At 43.4% G+C, this 13,766-nt stretch overlaps 2 protein-coding genes across 4 annotated transcripts; both read left to right on the top strand.

Moving 5' to 3' along the window:
- Positions 1 to 168: 168 nt before the first annotated feature.
- Positions 169 to 4,826, top strand: LOC117890503 (polycomb protein Pcl). Of its 2 annotated transcripts, none has more exons than XM_034795398.1 (5): positions 169 to 342; positions 603 to 2,155; positions 2,212 to 2,384; positions 2,452 to 3,529; positions 3,597 to 4,826. In XM_034795398.1, the coding sequence occupies exons 2-5, from the start codon at positions 644 to 646 to the stop codon at positions 3,984 to 3,986; spliced, it is 3,153 nt and encodes a 1,050-aa protein (XP_034651289.1). In that variant the 5' UTR covers positions 169 to 342; positions 603 to 643; the 3' UTR covers positions 3,987 to 4,826. The 2 variants fall into 2 exon arrangements, with proteins under 2 accessions (XP_034651289.1, XP_034651288.1); XM_034795397.1 differs by having other exon boundaries at positions 598 to 2,155.
- A 1,860-nt stretch (positions 4,827 to 6,686) lies between these two features.
- Positions 6,687 to 12,579, top strand: LOC117890506 (polyadenylate-binding protein). Of its 2 annotated transcripts, none has more exons than XM_034795405.1 (6): positions 6,687 to 6,842; positions 7,387 to 7,571; positions 9,734 to 10,206; positions 10,269 to 11,298; positions 11,369 to 11,678; positions 11,743 to 12,579. In XM_034795405.1, the coding sequence occupies exons 2-5, from the start codon at positions 7,406 to 7,408 to the stop codon at positions 11,620 to 11,622; spliced, it is 1,923 nt and encodes a 640-aa protein (XP_034651296.1). In that variant the 5' UTR covers positions 6,687 to 6,842; positions 7,387 to 7,405; the 3' UTR covers positions 11,623 to 11,678; positions 11,743 to 12,579. The 2 variants fall into 2 exon arrangements, with proteins under 2 accessions (XP_034651296.1, XP_034651297.1); XM_034795406.1 differs by lacking the exon at positions 6,687 to 6,842 and adding an exon at positions 7,216 to 7,319.
- The last annotated feature ends 1,187 nt before the right edge of the window (positions 12,580 to 13,766 follow it).

The following is a 13,766-nucleotide window of genomic DNA, read 5'->3' as shown; positions in this document are numbered from 1 at the left end:
TTGAATTTTGACCCCATTTTTTCTAAACCTAATTATGCATTTTGATTTAGTTTGGCTCTAGATATGCTGTACCGTTTTAACTAATTAATTAAATTAAATCACTATTAATGCTGCATTGCAGTCCCACCGATAACTTCGGTAGTACACACTACACAGCACTGGTCGTTGGGCGTTTGCCAACACAGTGTGCATATGTTGGAAATGGAAAAAACTTTTAATTGCCGCAAGTGATTGTTTTAGTTGATTTTTGATGGTATTAATGCACAACTATACTTAAAACCTGCAACTAAATGTATTTCAATGCATTGCTAATTTAATCCATGTGTTGAGACACACTAAAAGGTGGGTAACATCGCATTTGAAAATGTGTCCCGTCGTGCGTGTGAAAATACGAAGGTAGAAAGACAGAATACAAAAGGGCCCGCTTCTAGACCTCTATACGTGTAATCTGAGTGAGCGTGTATTGGGACGAAGCAACAACAAATTGATTGAAAAAGGCGCCAGATTGCTGCTGAACCTGGTGATAATTAATCAAGCGCAGAAGACAAACTAAAAAGCCGGCTGTACTAACCAAATGATGCTTCTTTTCCTTTTCAGAAAAGACTGCGCACAATAATCCGCACATAAAACTCACACAACAACAATGATGAACAACCATTTTCACATGCAACATGAGCACACACCACAAAATGTTGCCCAACCGTACTTGCAGCAGCAGCAGCAGCCCCCACTCTCAGGACCAGCGCCAGTTCCCACTCCAGCTCCTACCTACAGCTACTTGCCGCAGCAGCAGAATGTACAGGAGCCCCAATGGATGACCTACCAAATCATGCCACCCACTCAGGGCATCGCCACTGGCGGCGACCATGCCAATGGACCGAAGCGATATTATGCAACCACAGCGCAGCCAGCGCATCCCAGAACCATACAGATAAACAACAGCTATGGCCAGCAGAATCCTTCGACTAAGCAGCAGGCTGCCAGCTCGTCCACTTCCGCTTCCAACCCGTTTAAGACCAACAACATACGCATTATATCGACAACCCCCAGTGTGTACAGTCTTAATAAATCATCGCCGGAACAGCGGCAGTTGTATGCTCCCGTTCAATCCTACTACATGCCACAACGCCAGGCCGGAGCACTGCCGCCTCGCCAGCTGAGCCAAGTGGTGGCAGACAAACAGCATACTTTGCCGCCACGGGAACCCGGGACCCTTCCCGCTTCCCACAACCAGCCGCCCACAGTGGTCTTGGACCGCATCAATATATGCATCAACAATCTGTACTCAGACGCCGCCAGCACCAACCTCACCACATCCCTCGGCACTGCCCAGCAGCCTTCACCCATCATCCCAGCTATCCAGCACAAGGCACAGGCCATCCTGCCGCTCATTGACAGCAGCACTGCCGACAGCAGTAGCAGTAGCAGCAGTTCGGTATCCAGCAGCAGCTACGGCGGAGGCACGACAACCTCTGCCGCTGTAATAGTCATAGATGAACCGGACTCCACCACAACGACACCTCAGACGCCGCCAACCACACCGGAGACAATGAGTTCACCGGGAAAGTCTTCGCCCTCGCCCCCACCACCACCTACACCTCCACCACCATCCCAACCGACGCTGATTAAAGTGTCGAGCCAAAAGAAGCCGAGCTTCAAGAGCATCGACTCAGCGCCACCGACACCACCAACGCCACCGCCCCCCGCTATTAGCTACGCCCTACAGGAGGATGTCTTCGTTAAGTGCGACGATGGAAGACTGTATTTGGGAACCATCGTGGGGGAATCACCCGATCAGTTTCTAATCCGATTCGATGATCAATCGGAACAGTGGCACGAGTCGGATAAGCTTCGCAAGCTGGGCGGCGGCGGAACTGCAGGCGGCAGTGGAAAAACTGGCAACAGCTCGGAGTCCTCTAATGCCGCCGTTAGCGGGCCCATGTGTGTGGCCTGCAAGCGCTTGAATCTACAAGATATCGTTGAGATATGCGAACGCTGCGGCCGTGGCTACCATCGTGGCTGTACCACCGAAATAGCCCATGGCAGTGGAATTTGGAGTTGCAAGCGATGCGTGAAGCCCATGAAAATGCAACAGCCATTGAATTATGAAACAACGAAGAAGCCCCCAGGGATTTGCCGCCAGTTGCCCTATCATGTGAGTAGAAAGATTATTGCAAAAGGATTATTGATTATTATTGGCTTTTTTCGCAGGCGGATAAACTCAGCTGGGATGAGAAGCATCGGGTGAACGAAGAGCAAATCTACTGCTACTGCGGCAAGCCGGGAAAATTCGATCACAATATGCTGCAGTGCTGCAAATGCCAGAACTGGTTCCACACTCAGTGTATGCAGAACTTTAAAGAAAAGCTGCTGCGGGGCGACACGTAAGGATAACTATTTACTTTCATTGATTCACCAAGAGCCAGCTTATAATTTAATCTCTTCTTGCAGATTTTTTGTATTCTGCTGTACAGTGTGCAACGATGGCGTGGAATATGTGCGGCGACTGCAAATCGACTGGGTGGATATACTCCACATTGCGCTTTACAATCTGCGCAAGCATCAGCATCAAAAGTATCATCATTTGCTTAAGGACATCTGGCCATTTGTGCTCGAACAGCGCCACAAGCTGCCCATATCCGAGCAGTGGAAGACACTGCCAGAGACGGCGCTTATGGAGCGCATTAAACAAACGTTGAAAGATCGCACAGAGAGATTTGTGTGCGGCCGCGAGTTTAAGCGGGCTCCAAACTTTTTTGCCCTCAGGCACAGTGGGCCACCCGTGACCCCGAAAGTTTGGCTGCAACCTCATGAGGAGGTGTGTGATGAGGTGCTGGTCAACAAGTTCAACATATTGCTAATGACCAGGGAAGAGAGTGGTTCCAAAGATGTGTACGAGTTCCGTACGGATGAGGACGAAGAGGGGACCAACACCAGCGAGGATGAGATACCCATAAAGCAGATCATTGAGAAAGCCAAAAAGAAAGCAAACAAAATGCCTGCAGTGCCGGAGCTGCAGCAGGACCACCGCGTCACAGTGGACACAATTGACCTAGCCGATGATAATGCCAATGATGGTGACCATGGCAAGTTGCCAGCGCCTATTCCACCGCAGCCAAATGCCAAGAGCAGCCGAAAACGCAAGGCCTTCCACTTGTCTAGGCGCTACGACAACAGCCGCAACCACTGTGATCTTTCGTCCGATGAAAATTCAAGCAGCAGTCGGGGCACCAGCTCCCTGGACCTCATTATACCGCCGCCAGTAAATTTTCTGGGTCGCAACAATCCTTTTCTTATGGCCACACCCAAGAAATCGACGCAAGTAAAAAAAGGCCTGTCATTCGGGCTGGGAACGGGCGTTGGCGTCGCGGGCGTCATCAACAGCATTTTCAAGTTAAAGGGAGGCGGAATGGATCAACCGCGCGTCGTGCGCACCATAAAGCGAAGACTGAGTGCCAAAGATATAACCATAGGCCCCAACCAGGAGGTGCGCAAACGTCGGAATCGTCGCATGACCACAGCCGTCGAGGTAAGAGCGAAGAAATTCTGATCTGTTGGAATCATAATCATTTATTGTCTTTTCTCCCACTATATAGATTATCAATACCACGACCATCAATCCTCTTTCCAGCCCATACTTTCCCTTATATGCCAAAGATTTGCTGCCGCCAGCGCCGCCGCCAGATAAGCCCACGCATGGCCGACTGCTGCGCCAGCGGCCCCAAAAATCCGCTCGCAGCTCTCCCAACCAAAGTCGCAGGAATTCCATCAGCTCGACAGCAACCAGTGGGAGCAGCAGTGCTGGCAACGGACATTCGATACTGGATCTAAAGCAGTCTGTGAACAAATACTTTGGAGGCGCCATGAATCGGATTGACGCCGGAGAATCGTTTGCCATTCGTGCCAAGCGCCGCATGGGAAATGGTCAGGTTCAGTACCTTGTGGAATGGGGTGGCGATGCAGCGACAACGACAAATGGAATCTAATCCTATTGGAATTTGATTTAGATCCACCTAGATTATAGTCATTATAATTTTTTTTATGGTTTTCTTTTTTGAATTGTTTGAGACGGAAGGAAATGTTTGCTGCCAGCTTTGGGCCACTCTTTGATTATTTTTGTTACTGTTTAAAGTTGATTTGATTACCGATCCACTGCCAAAATAGCTAAAGAATGTTCAAAATATTGGGTCAGAACTCAGAAAACACACAAAAATGTAATGCTAGAACGACAAAATGCAAAAAACGCAACTGAATACAGGTTTTTATTGTGCAATGGCAGTTAATGGTTGCAAAGAGAAGAGTATAAATTAACCTAATAATTGGCACAGTATTAGAAGATTTAACTGAAAGCGTATGTAAAAATCTTTGCTGAAAGAAAACGTATTAAATAATGTATATTCAATCAGAAGTTGAACACTGTTTAGATGTATCCCGTGTATATTTTCGAAAAATATACATAATCGTACGTGCGTGCATATGTTGGAGGTAAAAGTAAACCACTCACACAAATTATGTTATGCATACAAAAAATACTTGAGGTATACCACACAAAATTAAAGAAATTTAGTAATAATACACCTAATAATAATAATATCCATACACTAGACGAAACTTCATGACTAAGGAATACACACACACACATATACATGCATTCATAAAAAACATAAGGTTTAAGTATTAAAAGCTACACGAAATCAAAATCGAGTTGAACGCAAACTAAATCTCATGCATTCGAGCATTGCAGACTTGCATACATATATTACGATTAGACTAAAATGGAACAAAATGTAAAGTATATAATGCCCAAATAAATGTTTCGAAGAGCATGCTTCTTGTTCGTCGTCCTTCAGTTTTTGGAACCACCCAAGTAGGCATTAATTTGGCATTTTAGTTTACGTCCTGTCAAGTTTGGCTAGGAACCTTCATTAGGTACTGAGCACTCAGTGTAAAAACATAAAAAACAGGTCTGTTGCAGAAAAAAGTACACAAAAATTATTTTATGAATTCGGTCGTTGACGTTTAACTTATTAATTATTTTTTTGTTTGTTTATTTCGTTCAAAAGGGAAACCAAAAAAAAAAACCATAAAATTAGAAAAAACAAAAACTGTCTGAGTGAAAGTGTTAACAAATCCCCCAAAAATAGTGGCTCCCCTGCTATTGTGCGAGTCCTCTAGAAGCTCCCTTTTCCTGTAACTGCTCTATTAGGTAAGTTTTGAACGAGGGGAACACCAAAAAGATATACACACAAAACGCCAATAGCGACAACAACCACAACAATGCGCCGAGTTTTTCGAATTATGTCAACGGCGCTGGCTGTTTTCGTTTGGTCATGTTGGGAAAAAATGTATTTAATTTTAGGAAATTGCCTGGATTTCTGTTAAAAATCCGACCAACGGCAATACCGCCAATTAGGCTTGGGAGAAAAATTGACAGCGCCATCGATTCTATCGATGGTTAAAAAATAAGCCGACCATCAATTGTTTCGGTTCACCTTCGATAGTATCGACCTTCAAGACTGTCCATTTGAGAAAAAAGACAAAATATATGACATTGGAAATGACTAGATTTGTGGTAACACCACAACGACTTTTAAAAACGATATGGGGAAGTCTTTAAAGCACTAGAATGGCTGACTTGGTACATACACATCCGTGCTAGTGTGCGGAATAGCTCGTTTGTGTGTATGAGAATCTTGAATTTACCGCCGAAAAATCAGTAGATAAATGGTGCATTTAATTGTTGTAAAATGTTGCAGCTTTTAAGTGTTGAATTGAATTTTGGCAGGTAAATCGATTCAATGTTCAATTATTAAAAAAGAATGGTAATTTAAAAAAAAAAAAAGCAAAGAAAGCGTCCACTGTATGTACATATGTATATTTCCGCCACCCTAAGCGGCAGATATTCTTTCGGGAAACAGAACATTATTATTAATTATTAAATTGAATATATTTTTAGAGTAAATTAACCTTTTGAGAATGATCTCTTTATTTTCATTGCTTTTGTTTATCCTATGAGTGTATGAAATCCACGAATTATTGTTTTTTTTTCTTACATTTGGACTCTCTTTATATAGTATCGATACTATCGGGGGTTTTCACAATCGATAGTGGAATAATGGATGGTGGTGGCCACTATCGATGTTTTCCCAACCCTACCGCAAAAATCACGAATTTGGCGTTGAAATATACCGTATTTTTGCATATACACATTTCCACGTCAACGTATAAGCTGAACCGTACCACCCAGCTCAGTGAAAGCAAGCAGGAACCAATAGGTTCCGGAGCAATTAAACAATGCAAAACATGTGTTTTTTTTTTTAGCCGACTAAATCGATGTTTTTGCCTACAAGAGCGAAAAAAATCGATTCTGCGAAAATCGATTTTATCCCAGATCTCCTGTTCAGCTTAGAGATGAGCTGGAGAAACATAGTCATTCGGGGTGTTGAAAATATCAATATCAGTAATACGAAATATATACAATATTCTCAGAAAGTAGTAAATATTGTTTAAATGGATAAAAAAAAAACATGAGATGCTTTTGAGTAGCTTAAAATTAGTTTAAGAGATAAGGTATATAACCCATACGTCAATAACTGTCCAATAAACTATCGCCAACCAAACTATCGGCACCAAAAATGTTTAGCGATACATTGAAGTCATCCCTAACGTCGAGTCGTTAGAGTCCGTTTACGTGAGCGGTCGTGGATTCGCTTATAGCACACGGCTTATCACATATTTTTTGTGAAGAAAAAAACCTTAAAAAATAAAAAAAAAATTAAAAACATAAAAAGTAACAAAAAAAATTGTAAAAAGTAGCAAAAAATTCGAGCAAGTGTTTAAGCGTAAGTACCAGGAATAGGGACAGTGAAGAGATGGACGAAGCAGAGGCGCAGAGAATGCGGAATTTTCTTGTGAAATGTGGCTCGTTAAACGTCGACGTCGACGAAAGATGGCGATGTGAAAACGTGAAATTTGGCTTTGAATAGCGTGAAAGGGCCCAGCCCCGTGGTGACGTTCGGATATTTTGATGAAATTTAAGCTAAATCTAATATTTTTGGAGTGGCAAAACGTGTGTCCAATTGCGAGTGTGTGTGTGGAAATTTTTCTACACGAGTGTCTGTGGTAGTATGGGTGCGCTACGAAGCGGGCCAGCAACAACAAAGCACATGCAGTGTTGCCATGTCGACCCATTCTACTGTCACATGCGTCAGAGTTGCCACACACACACACACAGACAGAAAGACGAACCGAAGAGCAAAAGCCACGCCGCTTTTTTTCCTTCTTTCTATTTCTCTGCCCTGCCTCGCCGAATCCATCCGGTTCGAACATACAAAAAAACACGAAATTTATAAGTGAAAGAGTAAAATTAATTTATTTAAATTACAGGTAGACCTGATCACCAAATATGGCCTCACTATACGTCGGTGATCTGCACCAGGATATCAACGAAGCTTCACTTTTTGAGAAGTTCTCGACTGCAGGTCCAGTTCTGTCCATACGCGTCTGCCGCGATGTGATTACCCGTCGTTCATTGGGCTATGCCTACGTGAATTTCCAACAGCCAGCCGATGGTGAGTAATCCGCCTCAAAGGCAGTAAAGTAATGTGCACATAATTGCACTGCACCCCGCAAACGTCACTAGGTTCTCCCTCGCGCATGAAACAAAGAAAACACGTGTGCAATTTTTGCACACACACAAGCAGCAGAATGTCTGACAAGGCGTTTCAATAGGTTACATGCCAAGATTCTTGAAAAAGGAACTTGGGCCACGTTTTAAAGTGAAAATGAACATAGAATTTCCATACGTCTAAAGTACTGCCAGCATTTCATAACTTGAACCCTGATTCCTTGCCTGCTAACTGTATCTGAATGTGTGCTTGTGTATGTGAGCATGTCAATTCCAGTTGTGTTGTAGACGGAAAGAAAGTGAAAAAGGGGAGGCAAAAACAGCTGGCTTTTGCCAATCATATACATCCATTTGACTAGAAACTTCTGAATAGCCTCCATACTGAAAATCTGCAATTATGACTATGGCATAATATGGGGTCCACACAGCACAGCGGGCTTATCGCAGCCCCACCCACCCCGCACCTTAGTTCGTCTAGATTTTTTTCTCTCTGTTTTGTGTTGTTTCCAAGCGGCACAAACCCTCACGCACACAGTCATGCGCCCAATTGTCAATATCTTTCCGTGTTCGTGTGTCTTCGAGCGTGTATGTGTGTGAGCTCTTCCATAAACATGTGTTGATTGTTTAAACCATTTCGACTCGCCATCATTTTAGGTTATATTCCGATGGCTACATTTCTGCATGGTGTCTTTGATTGCCGAATAATTATGTTTTATTTTTGTTTTGCTTTCACTTTCATATGGCACGTATCCATTCATGCCTTTTCCGCTTTTATTCATTAACACTTCCAAATTCTTGACATGTCACTGAACCGAACCGCCTTCCTCTCTCTTTCCCCTTTTCGCCATGGAAATCTTGTTTTTACAATAAGAAAACAAACTTTCACTGCGCATAGCTGCTGCTGTTGCTGCTTCTTCGTTTTGGTTGTGTCGTCCCGTCCACTCACATTATATTTATTGAATTAAGCGCACAATGGACGCAAGGCTGGGGGACGGGATGGCACTGATTACGCGGCTCTGTGAAAGCTTGGCGCATTCCAACCAGTTTACTGAACTTCCATTGGGCGGTTAGGGCGAGGCGGCAATGGGTTGGTCATACTGAATACTAGCAATAAAAAATAATTAGCAACTTCTACCCATTAGTTGGTCAAACTAGTAACCCTCGTTGATCCGACTAAGATTCAAAGTTGCCAGAGAAACTAATGCGACTTACCATGTAGATGGTTCCTTATGCCATCGACAGAAGTAGAAGCATTACATTCAGAACATCCTGTAGTACCTATGGCCTATAGCAACTTCTACCCATTGGTTGGTCAATCTAGTAACCCTCGTTGATCCGACTAAGATTCAAAGTTGCCAGAGGAAGGAAAGCGACTTACCATGTAGATGGTTCCTTATGCCATCGACAGAAGTAGAAGCATTACATTCAGAACATCCTGTAGTACCTATGGCCTATAGCAACTTCTACCCATTGGTTGGTCAATCTGGTAACCCTCGTTGATCCGACTAAGATTCAAAGTTGCCAGAGAAACTAATGCGACTTACCATGTAGATGGTTCCTTATGCCATCGACAGAAGTAGAAGCATTACATTCAGAACATCCTGTAGTACCTATGGCCTATAGCAACTTCTACCCATTGGTTGGTCAATCTAGTAACCCTCGTTGATCCGACTAAGATTCAAAGTTGCCAGAGAAACTAATGCGACTTACCATGTAGATGGTTCCTTATGCCATCGACAGAAGTAGAAGCATTACATTCAGAACATCCTATAGTACCTATGGCCTATAGCAACTTCTACCCATTGGTTGGTCAATCTAGTAACCCTCGTTGATCCGACTAAGATTCAAAGTTGCCAGAGAAACTAATGCGACTTACCATGTAGATGGTTCCTTATGCCATCGACAGAAGTAGAAGCATTACATTCAGAACATCCTGTGTACGAACTAGTAACCCTCGTTGATCCAACTTAGATTCAAAGTTTCCCGATCAAAGTCCAGGCTTGACTTAAAGAATTAAAGTCCCAAGTACACCGAATGTAATTTACAAAATCCTTTGACTTTTAGAAGCCGATATTGAGTTACATTTTCACATTATTTCATTCGCAGCTGAGCGTGCTCTGGACACAATGAATTTCGACTTGGTTCGCAACAAACCCATTCGCATAATGTGGTCTCAGCGCGATCCCTCACTGCGCCGCTCCGGCGTTGGCAATGTGTTCATTAAGAACTTGGACAGGGGCATCGACAACAAAGCCATTTACGACACTTTCTCTGCCTTCGGCAATATCCTGAGCTGCAAGGTCGCCATCGATGAGAAGGGCAACTCCAAGGGTTATGGCTTTGTCCATTTCGAGACTGAGGAGGCAGCAAACATGTCCATCGACAGGGTCAACGGCATGTTGCTCAACGGCAAGAAGGTTTACGTGGGCAAATTCATTCCCCGCAAGGAGCGCGAGAAGGAGCTGGGCGAGAAGGCCAAACTCTTTACCAACGTCTACGTGAAGAACTTCACCGAGGAGTTTGATGACGAGAAACTCAAGGAATTCTTTGAGCCATACGGCAAGATCACCAGCTACAAGGTAAAGTGTACACACTCCAATTACATACTCCGTATTCAATTCTAATTGCTTTTCTCTTGTAGGTCATGTCTAAGGAAGATGGCAAAAGCAAGGGCTTCGGATTTGTGGCCTACGAGACAACAGAGGCTGCTGAAGCCGCCGTTCAGGCCCTCAACGGCAAGGATATGGGAGAGAGCAAGTCTCTGTACGTGGCTCGTGCACAGAAAAAGGCTGAGCGCCAGCAAGAGCTGAAACGCAAGTTCGAGGAGCTGAAGAAGAAGCGCCACGACTCAGTTTTTGGTGTCAACTTGTATGTAAAGAACTTGGACGACACCATTGACGATGAACGTCTGCGCAAGGAGTTCTCTTTGTATGGAACTATTACCTCGGCCAAGGTCATGACCGACGAGGAGGGTCGCTCCAAGGGATTCGGCTTCGTCTGCTTTATTTCGCCCAATGAGGCCACATGCGCTGTGACAGAACTGAATGGTCGCGTGATCGGCAGCAAGCCTCTATACGTGGCCCTGGCCCAGCGGAAGGAGGAGCGCAAGGCTCACCTCGCCTCACAGTACATGCGCCACATGACCGGCATGCGCATGCAGCAGCTTGGACAGATGTTCCAGCCCAACACCACTGGTGGCTTCTTTGTCCCGACCCTACCTCCGAGCCAACGCTTCTACAATCCCCAGATGGCCACCCAAATGCGCAACGCCCCTCGCTGGGCTCCTCCGGTGCGCCCAGCTGCCACCGTGCAGAGCGTGCAGGCCGGCGCTGCCGCCGCCGCTGCTGGAGGCTTCCAGGGTGCAGCCGGCGCGGTGCCCACACAGTTCCGTTCGGCTGCAGCCGGTGCACGTGGTGCCCAGCCACAGCAGGTGCAGGGCACGCATGCCGCCGCTGCTGCCGCGGCTGCCAACAACATGCGCAACACTGGGGCCAGAGCCATCACCGGCCAGCAGACAGTTGCTGCCACCAACGTGCAAATAGCTGGTGCCCAGATCGCTGGCGGTGCCCAACAGCGTGCTCCCAGCTTCAAGTACACATCGAACATGCGCAATCCCCCGGTGCAGCAGATGCAGCAGGCCCAGCCCATGCCGCAGCAGTTGCAGGGAAAGAGTGAGTTGAAAAAACGGACCAAATCGCTTGTGGACTCGCTTTATTATTATCTATTCTCCGATCCTTTTAGACTCCGAGAAGCTCATTGCCTCATTGTTGGCCAATGCAAAGCCACAGGAGCAGAAACAGATCCTGGGTGAGCGCTTGTATCCGATGATTGAGCGCATGCATCCGGCCCTGGCCGGAAAGATTACTGGTATGTTGCTGGAGATTGAGAACTCTGAGCTATTGCACATGCTAGAGGATCAGGAGGCCCTCAAGGCCAAGGTGGAGGAAGCTGTGGCCGTGCTCCAGGTGCATCGCGTTAGCGAGCCCGCAAACTAAGCTCGAACCACAAAAGCGGATGAAAATTTTACAAAAAACACTCGACACACAAAAAAGTATGTAGTCACGGAGTCTTCGAGCCTTGGGGCCGTTTCTAATTTTAATTTTATTCTCTTTCAGTTTTCCTCTTAACTTTCAATTCATTAACAACAACAATTCGCATTCAATGATTCTCGTGCAAAAAACAATGCACGCTTCCAAGGACAACAAATTAATACACAGAACAACTTCGAGGTTGGAGCGTTAAGAGCTCCAGCCGCTCTTTTCTCAATCCCAGAAACCACTTAAAAGAATCATTTAATTTCGAACGCATTTACGCAAGTACACGAAGAAAAAGGAAGAAAAGCAAGAAACACACGAATTCAGCAAATCGATTTGAAGATATCAATTTAGTCCACTTTTACAGAAGAACAATGGAAACGCAAAAAATAGAAAACAAATGCGAATTGAACGTTTATTTTTTGGCATTGCTTAAATTGTTTCAATTCTAATTTGTATGCGCAAAAAAAAATGCAAAATAAACACAATTAAAGCAAATAGATTGGATTGTAGAAAGAATAATCCAATACGATCCAATCCGAGCAAATGCCGACCAGTTTCTAGCTTTTTCAAACCTTTTTTGTCGAACACTTTTTCGTTAACACTTACCAACAACAAAGTACAACACCAACACGAAAGCGAAATGTAATTTTATTTTCTTTATTTCTCAAATCAAAACTTTAAAAAAGCTTTGCGTTTAGAAAAAGCGAAAGAAGCGAAGCGAGAGATCCACACACACACTTTTAAAAAAGTAAAGAAAACAACACAAAAAAATTGCAAAAAATCTTAAAATAAAAAACGAAAAAATGTGAAAGAGAACTGCGATCAGAACCGAAAAGAAAATAAAAGAAAAGAAAGAAGCGCAGTAAAGGGAAAACGCAAGCCGCAAGAATATGAGAGTCAAGTTTTTGCTACTTTCTGCTACCAACAGCAGAGAGAAAATATGTTGAAAAATGAACACGTATAAAAACAAGTGGAAAAACCAACAAAAAAATTGCAAAACTATGTAAAAGCACAAAAAAAAGAAAATATATATACACACACACAAAAACCACACCACACATATTACACAAACATATATGGAAACAAAACAAAAAGAAAGAAATACAAGAAAAGCGCTAAAGCGCAACCCCCGTATGGAGGGAGCATACTGATGGGATGAAAGAGACTACAACAAGTAGAAGTAGAGCCGGATCTTATGTTTATCCGAGAAAAGGGAAGCCCCACACACACACAATTATTACAATTTGCAAAATATTTAGCGAACGATCACGGGCGGGCCAGGCGATCGCCGTGTCCCCAATTGCGTTCAGACTTCTGTTATAGCGAGAAAAAAGATTATTGAATATAAATAAATACTGTTTTTACACCATTCATACGATATATTAAAGCAAACAGATAGGTCAGGTCACCACGCCTCCAAGTGTCGAACGGGGATGTGAAATTCATATTTTTTTATTGAACAAACTAAAAATAAAAAAATCTTTGAAAAAATTGCAAAATACAAAAAACATTTATACGCCATAAATGCAAAATATTTAAAAAACGCAAAACAAAACCAAGAACAAGAAAGGAAAACAAACTATAAAAAAAACACCCAAAAACCCGAAATGGAACATAAATATTTCAGAGTTTTGCTGGAGATTGAAGTAAATCGAAATTGCGCAATGGAAACCTTTTACTTTTCACAAAATAAAAGCAAACCACACAACACACTTATATATATATAGCAGATATATATGTATTCAATTCAAGCGATATAAACCACAATTTGTATAATTCAGAAAATATAATTGTTGAAATTTGAAGCAATCCCAGAAATTACAATTATTTGAGTGCATTGTAATAGTCGCCAGAGATAAAAATTCAATAAAAATAAAACAATTTGTACACCCAAAATTAATTACAATAAAATTCCACTTCGGCAAAAAACTGCTTTGTTTTTCAAATATTTTTCGGGGGACATATACATATGTATGTATGTACATATGTGGGTATATAGGAGGTCTATATGTATAATATACATATATACACATGTTTTAATTAGCCCCGCCCAGCCCACGAATTTTGTGCACAATTATATAATTGGATATTGCCAATTATTT

This window comes from Drosophila subobscura, chromosome E (genome assembly GCF_008121235.1).
Source record: "Drosophila subobscura isolate 14011-0131.10 chromosome E, UCBerk_Dsub_1.0, whole genome shotgun sequence".
NCBI classification, from domain to species: Eukaryota; Metazoa; Arthropoda; class Insecta; order Diptera; family Drosophilidae; genus Drosophila; species Drosophila subobscura.
This window is presented reverse-complemented; position numbering and strand designations above follow the sequence as displayed.

Bases quoted from the DNA above. Each gene is read 5' to 3' on its own strand.
- LOC117890503 (XM_034795398.1), top strand. From the start codon at position 644: ATGATGAACAACCATTTTCACATGCAACATGAGCACACACCACAAAAT. The intron at 2,156-2,211 runs GTGAGTAGAAAG...CTTTTTTCGCAG, and splicing joins GCCGCCAGTTGCCCTATCAT to GCGGATAAACTCAGCTGGGA. The intron at 2,385-2,451 runs GTAAGGATAACT...CTCTTCTTGCAG, and splicing joins AAGCTGCTGCGGGGCGACAC to ATTTTTTGTATTCTGCTGTA.
- LOC117890506 (XM_034795405.1), top strand. From the start codon at position 7,406: ATGGCCTCACTATACGTCGGTGATCTGCACCAGGATATCAACGAAGCT. The intron at 7,572-9,733 runs GTGAGTAATCCG...TTTCATTCGCAG, and splicing joins TTTCCAACAGCCAGCCGATG to CTGAGCGTGCTCTGGACACA. The intron at 10,207-10,268 runs GTAAAGTGTACA...TTTCTCTTGTAG, and splicing joins GCAAGATCACCAGCTACAAG to GTCATGTCTAAGGAAGATGG.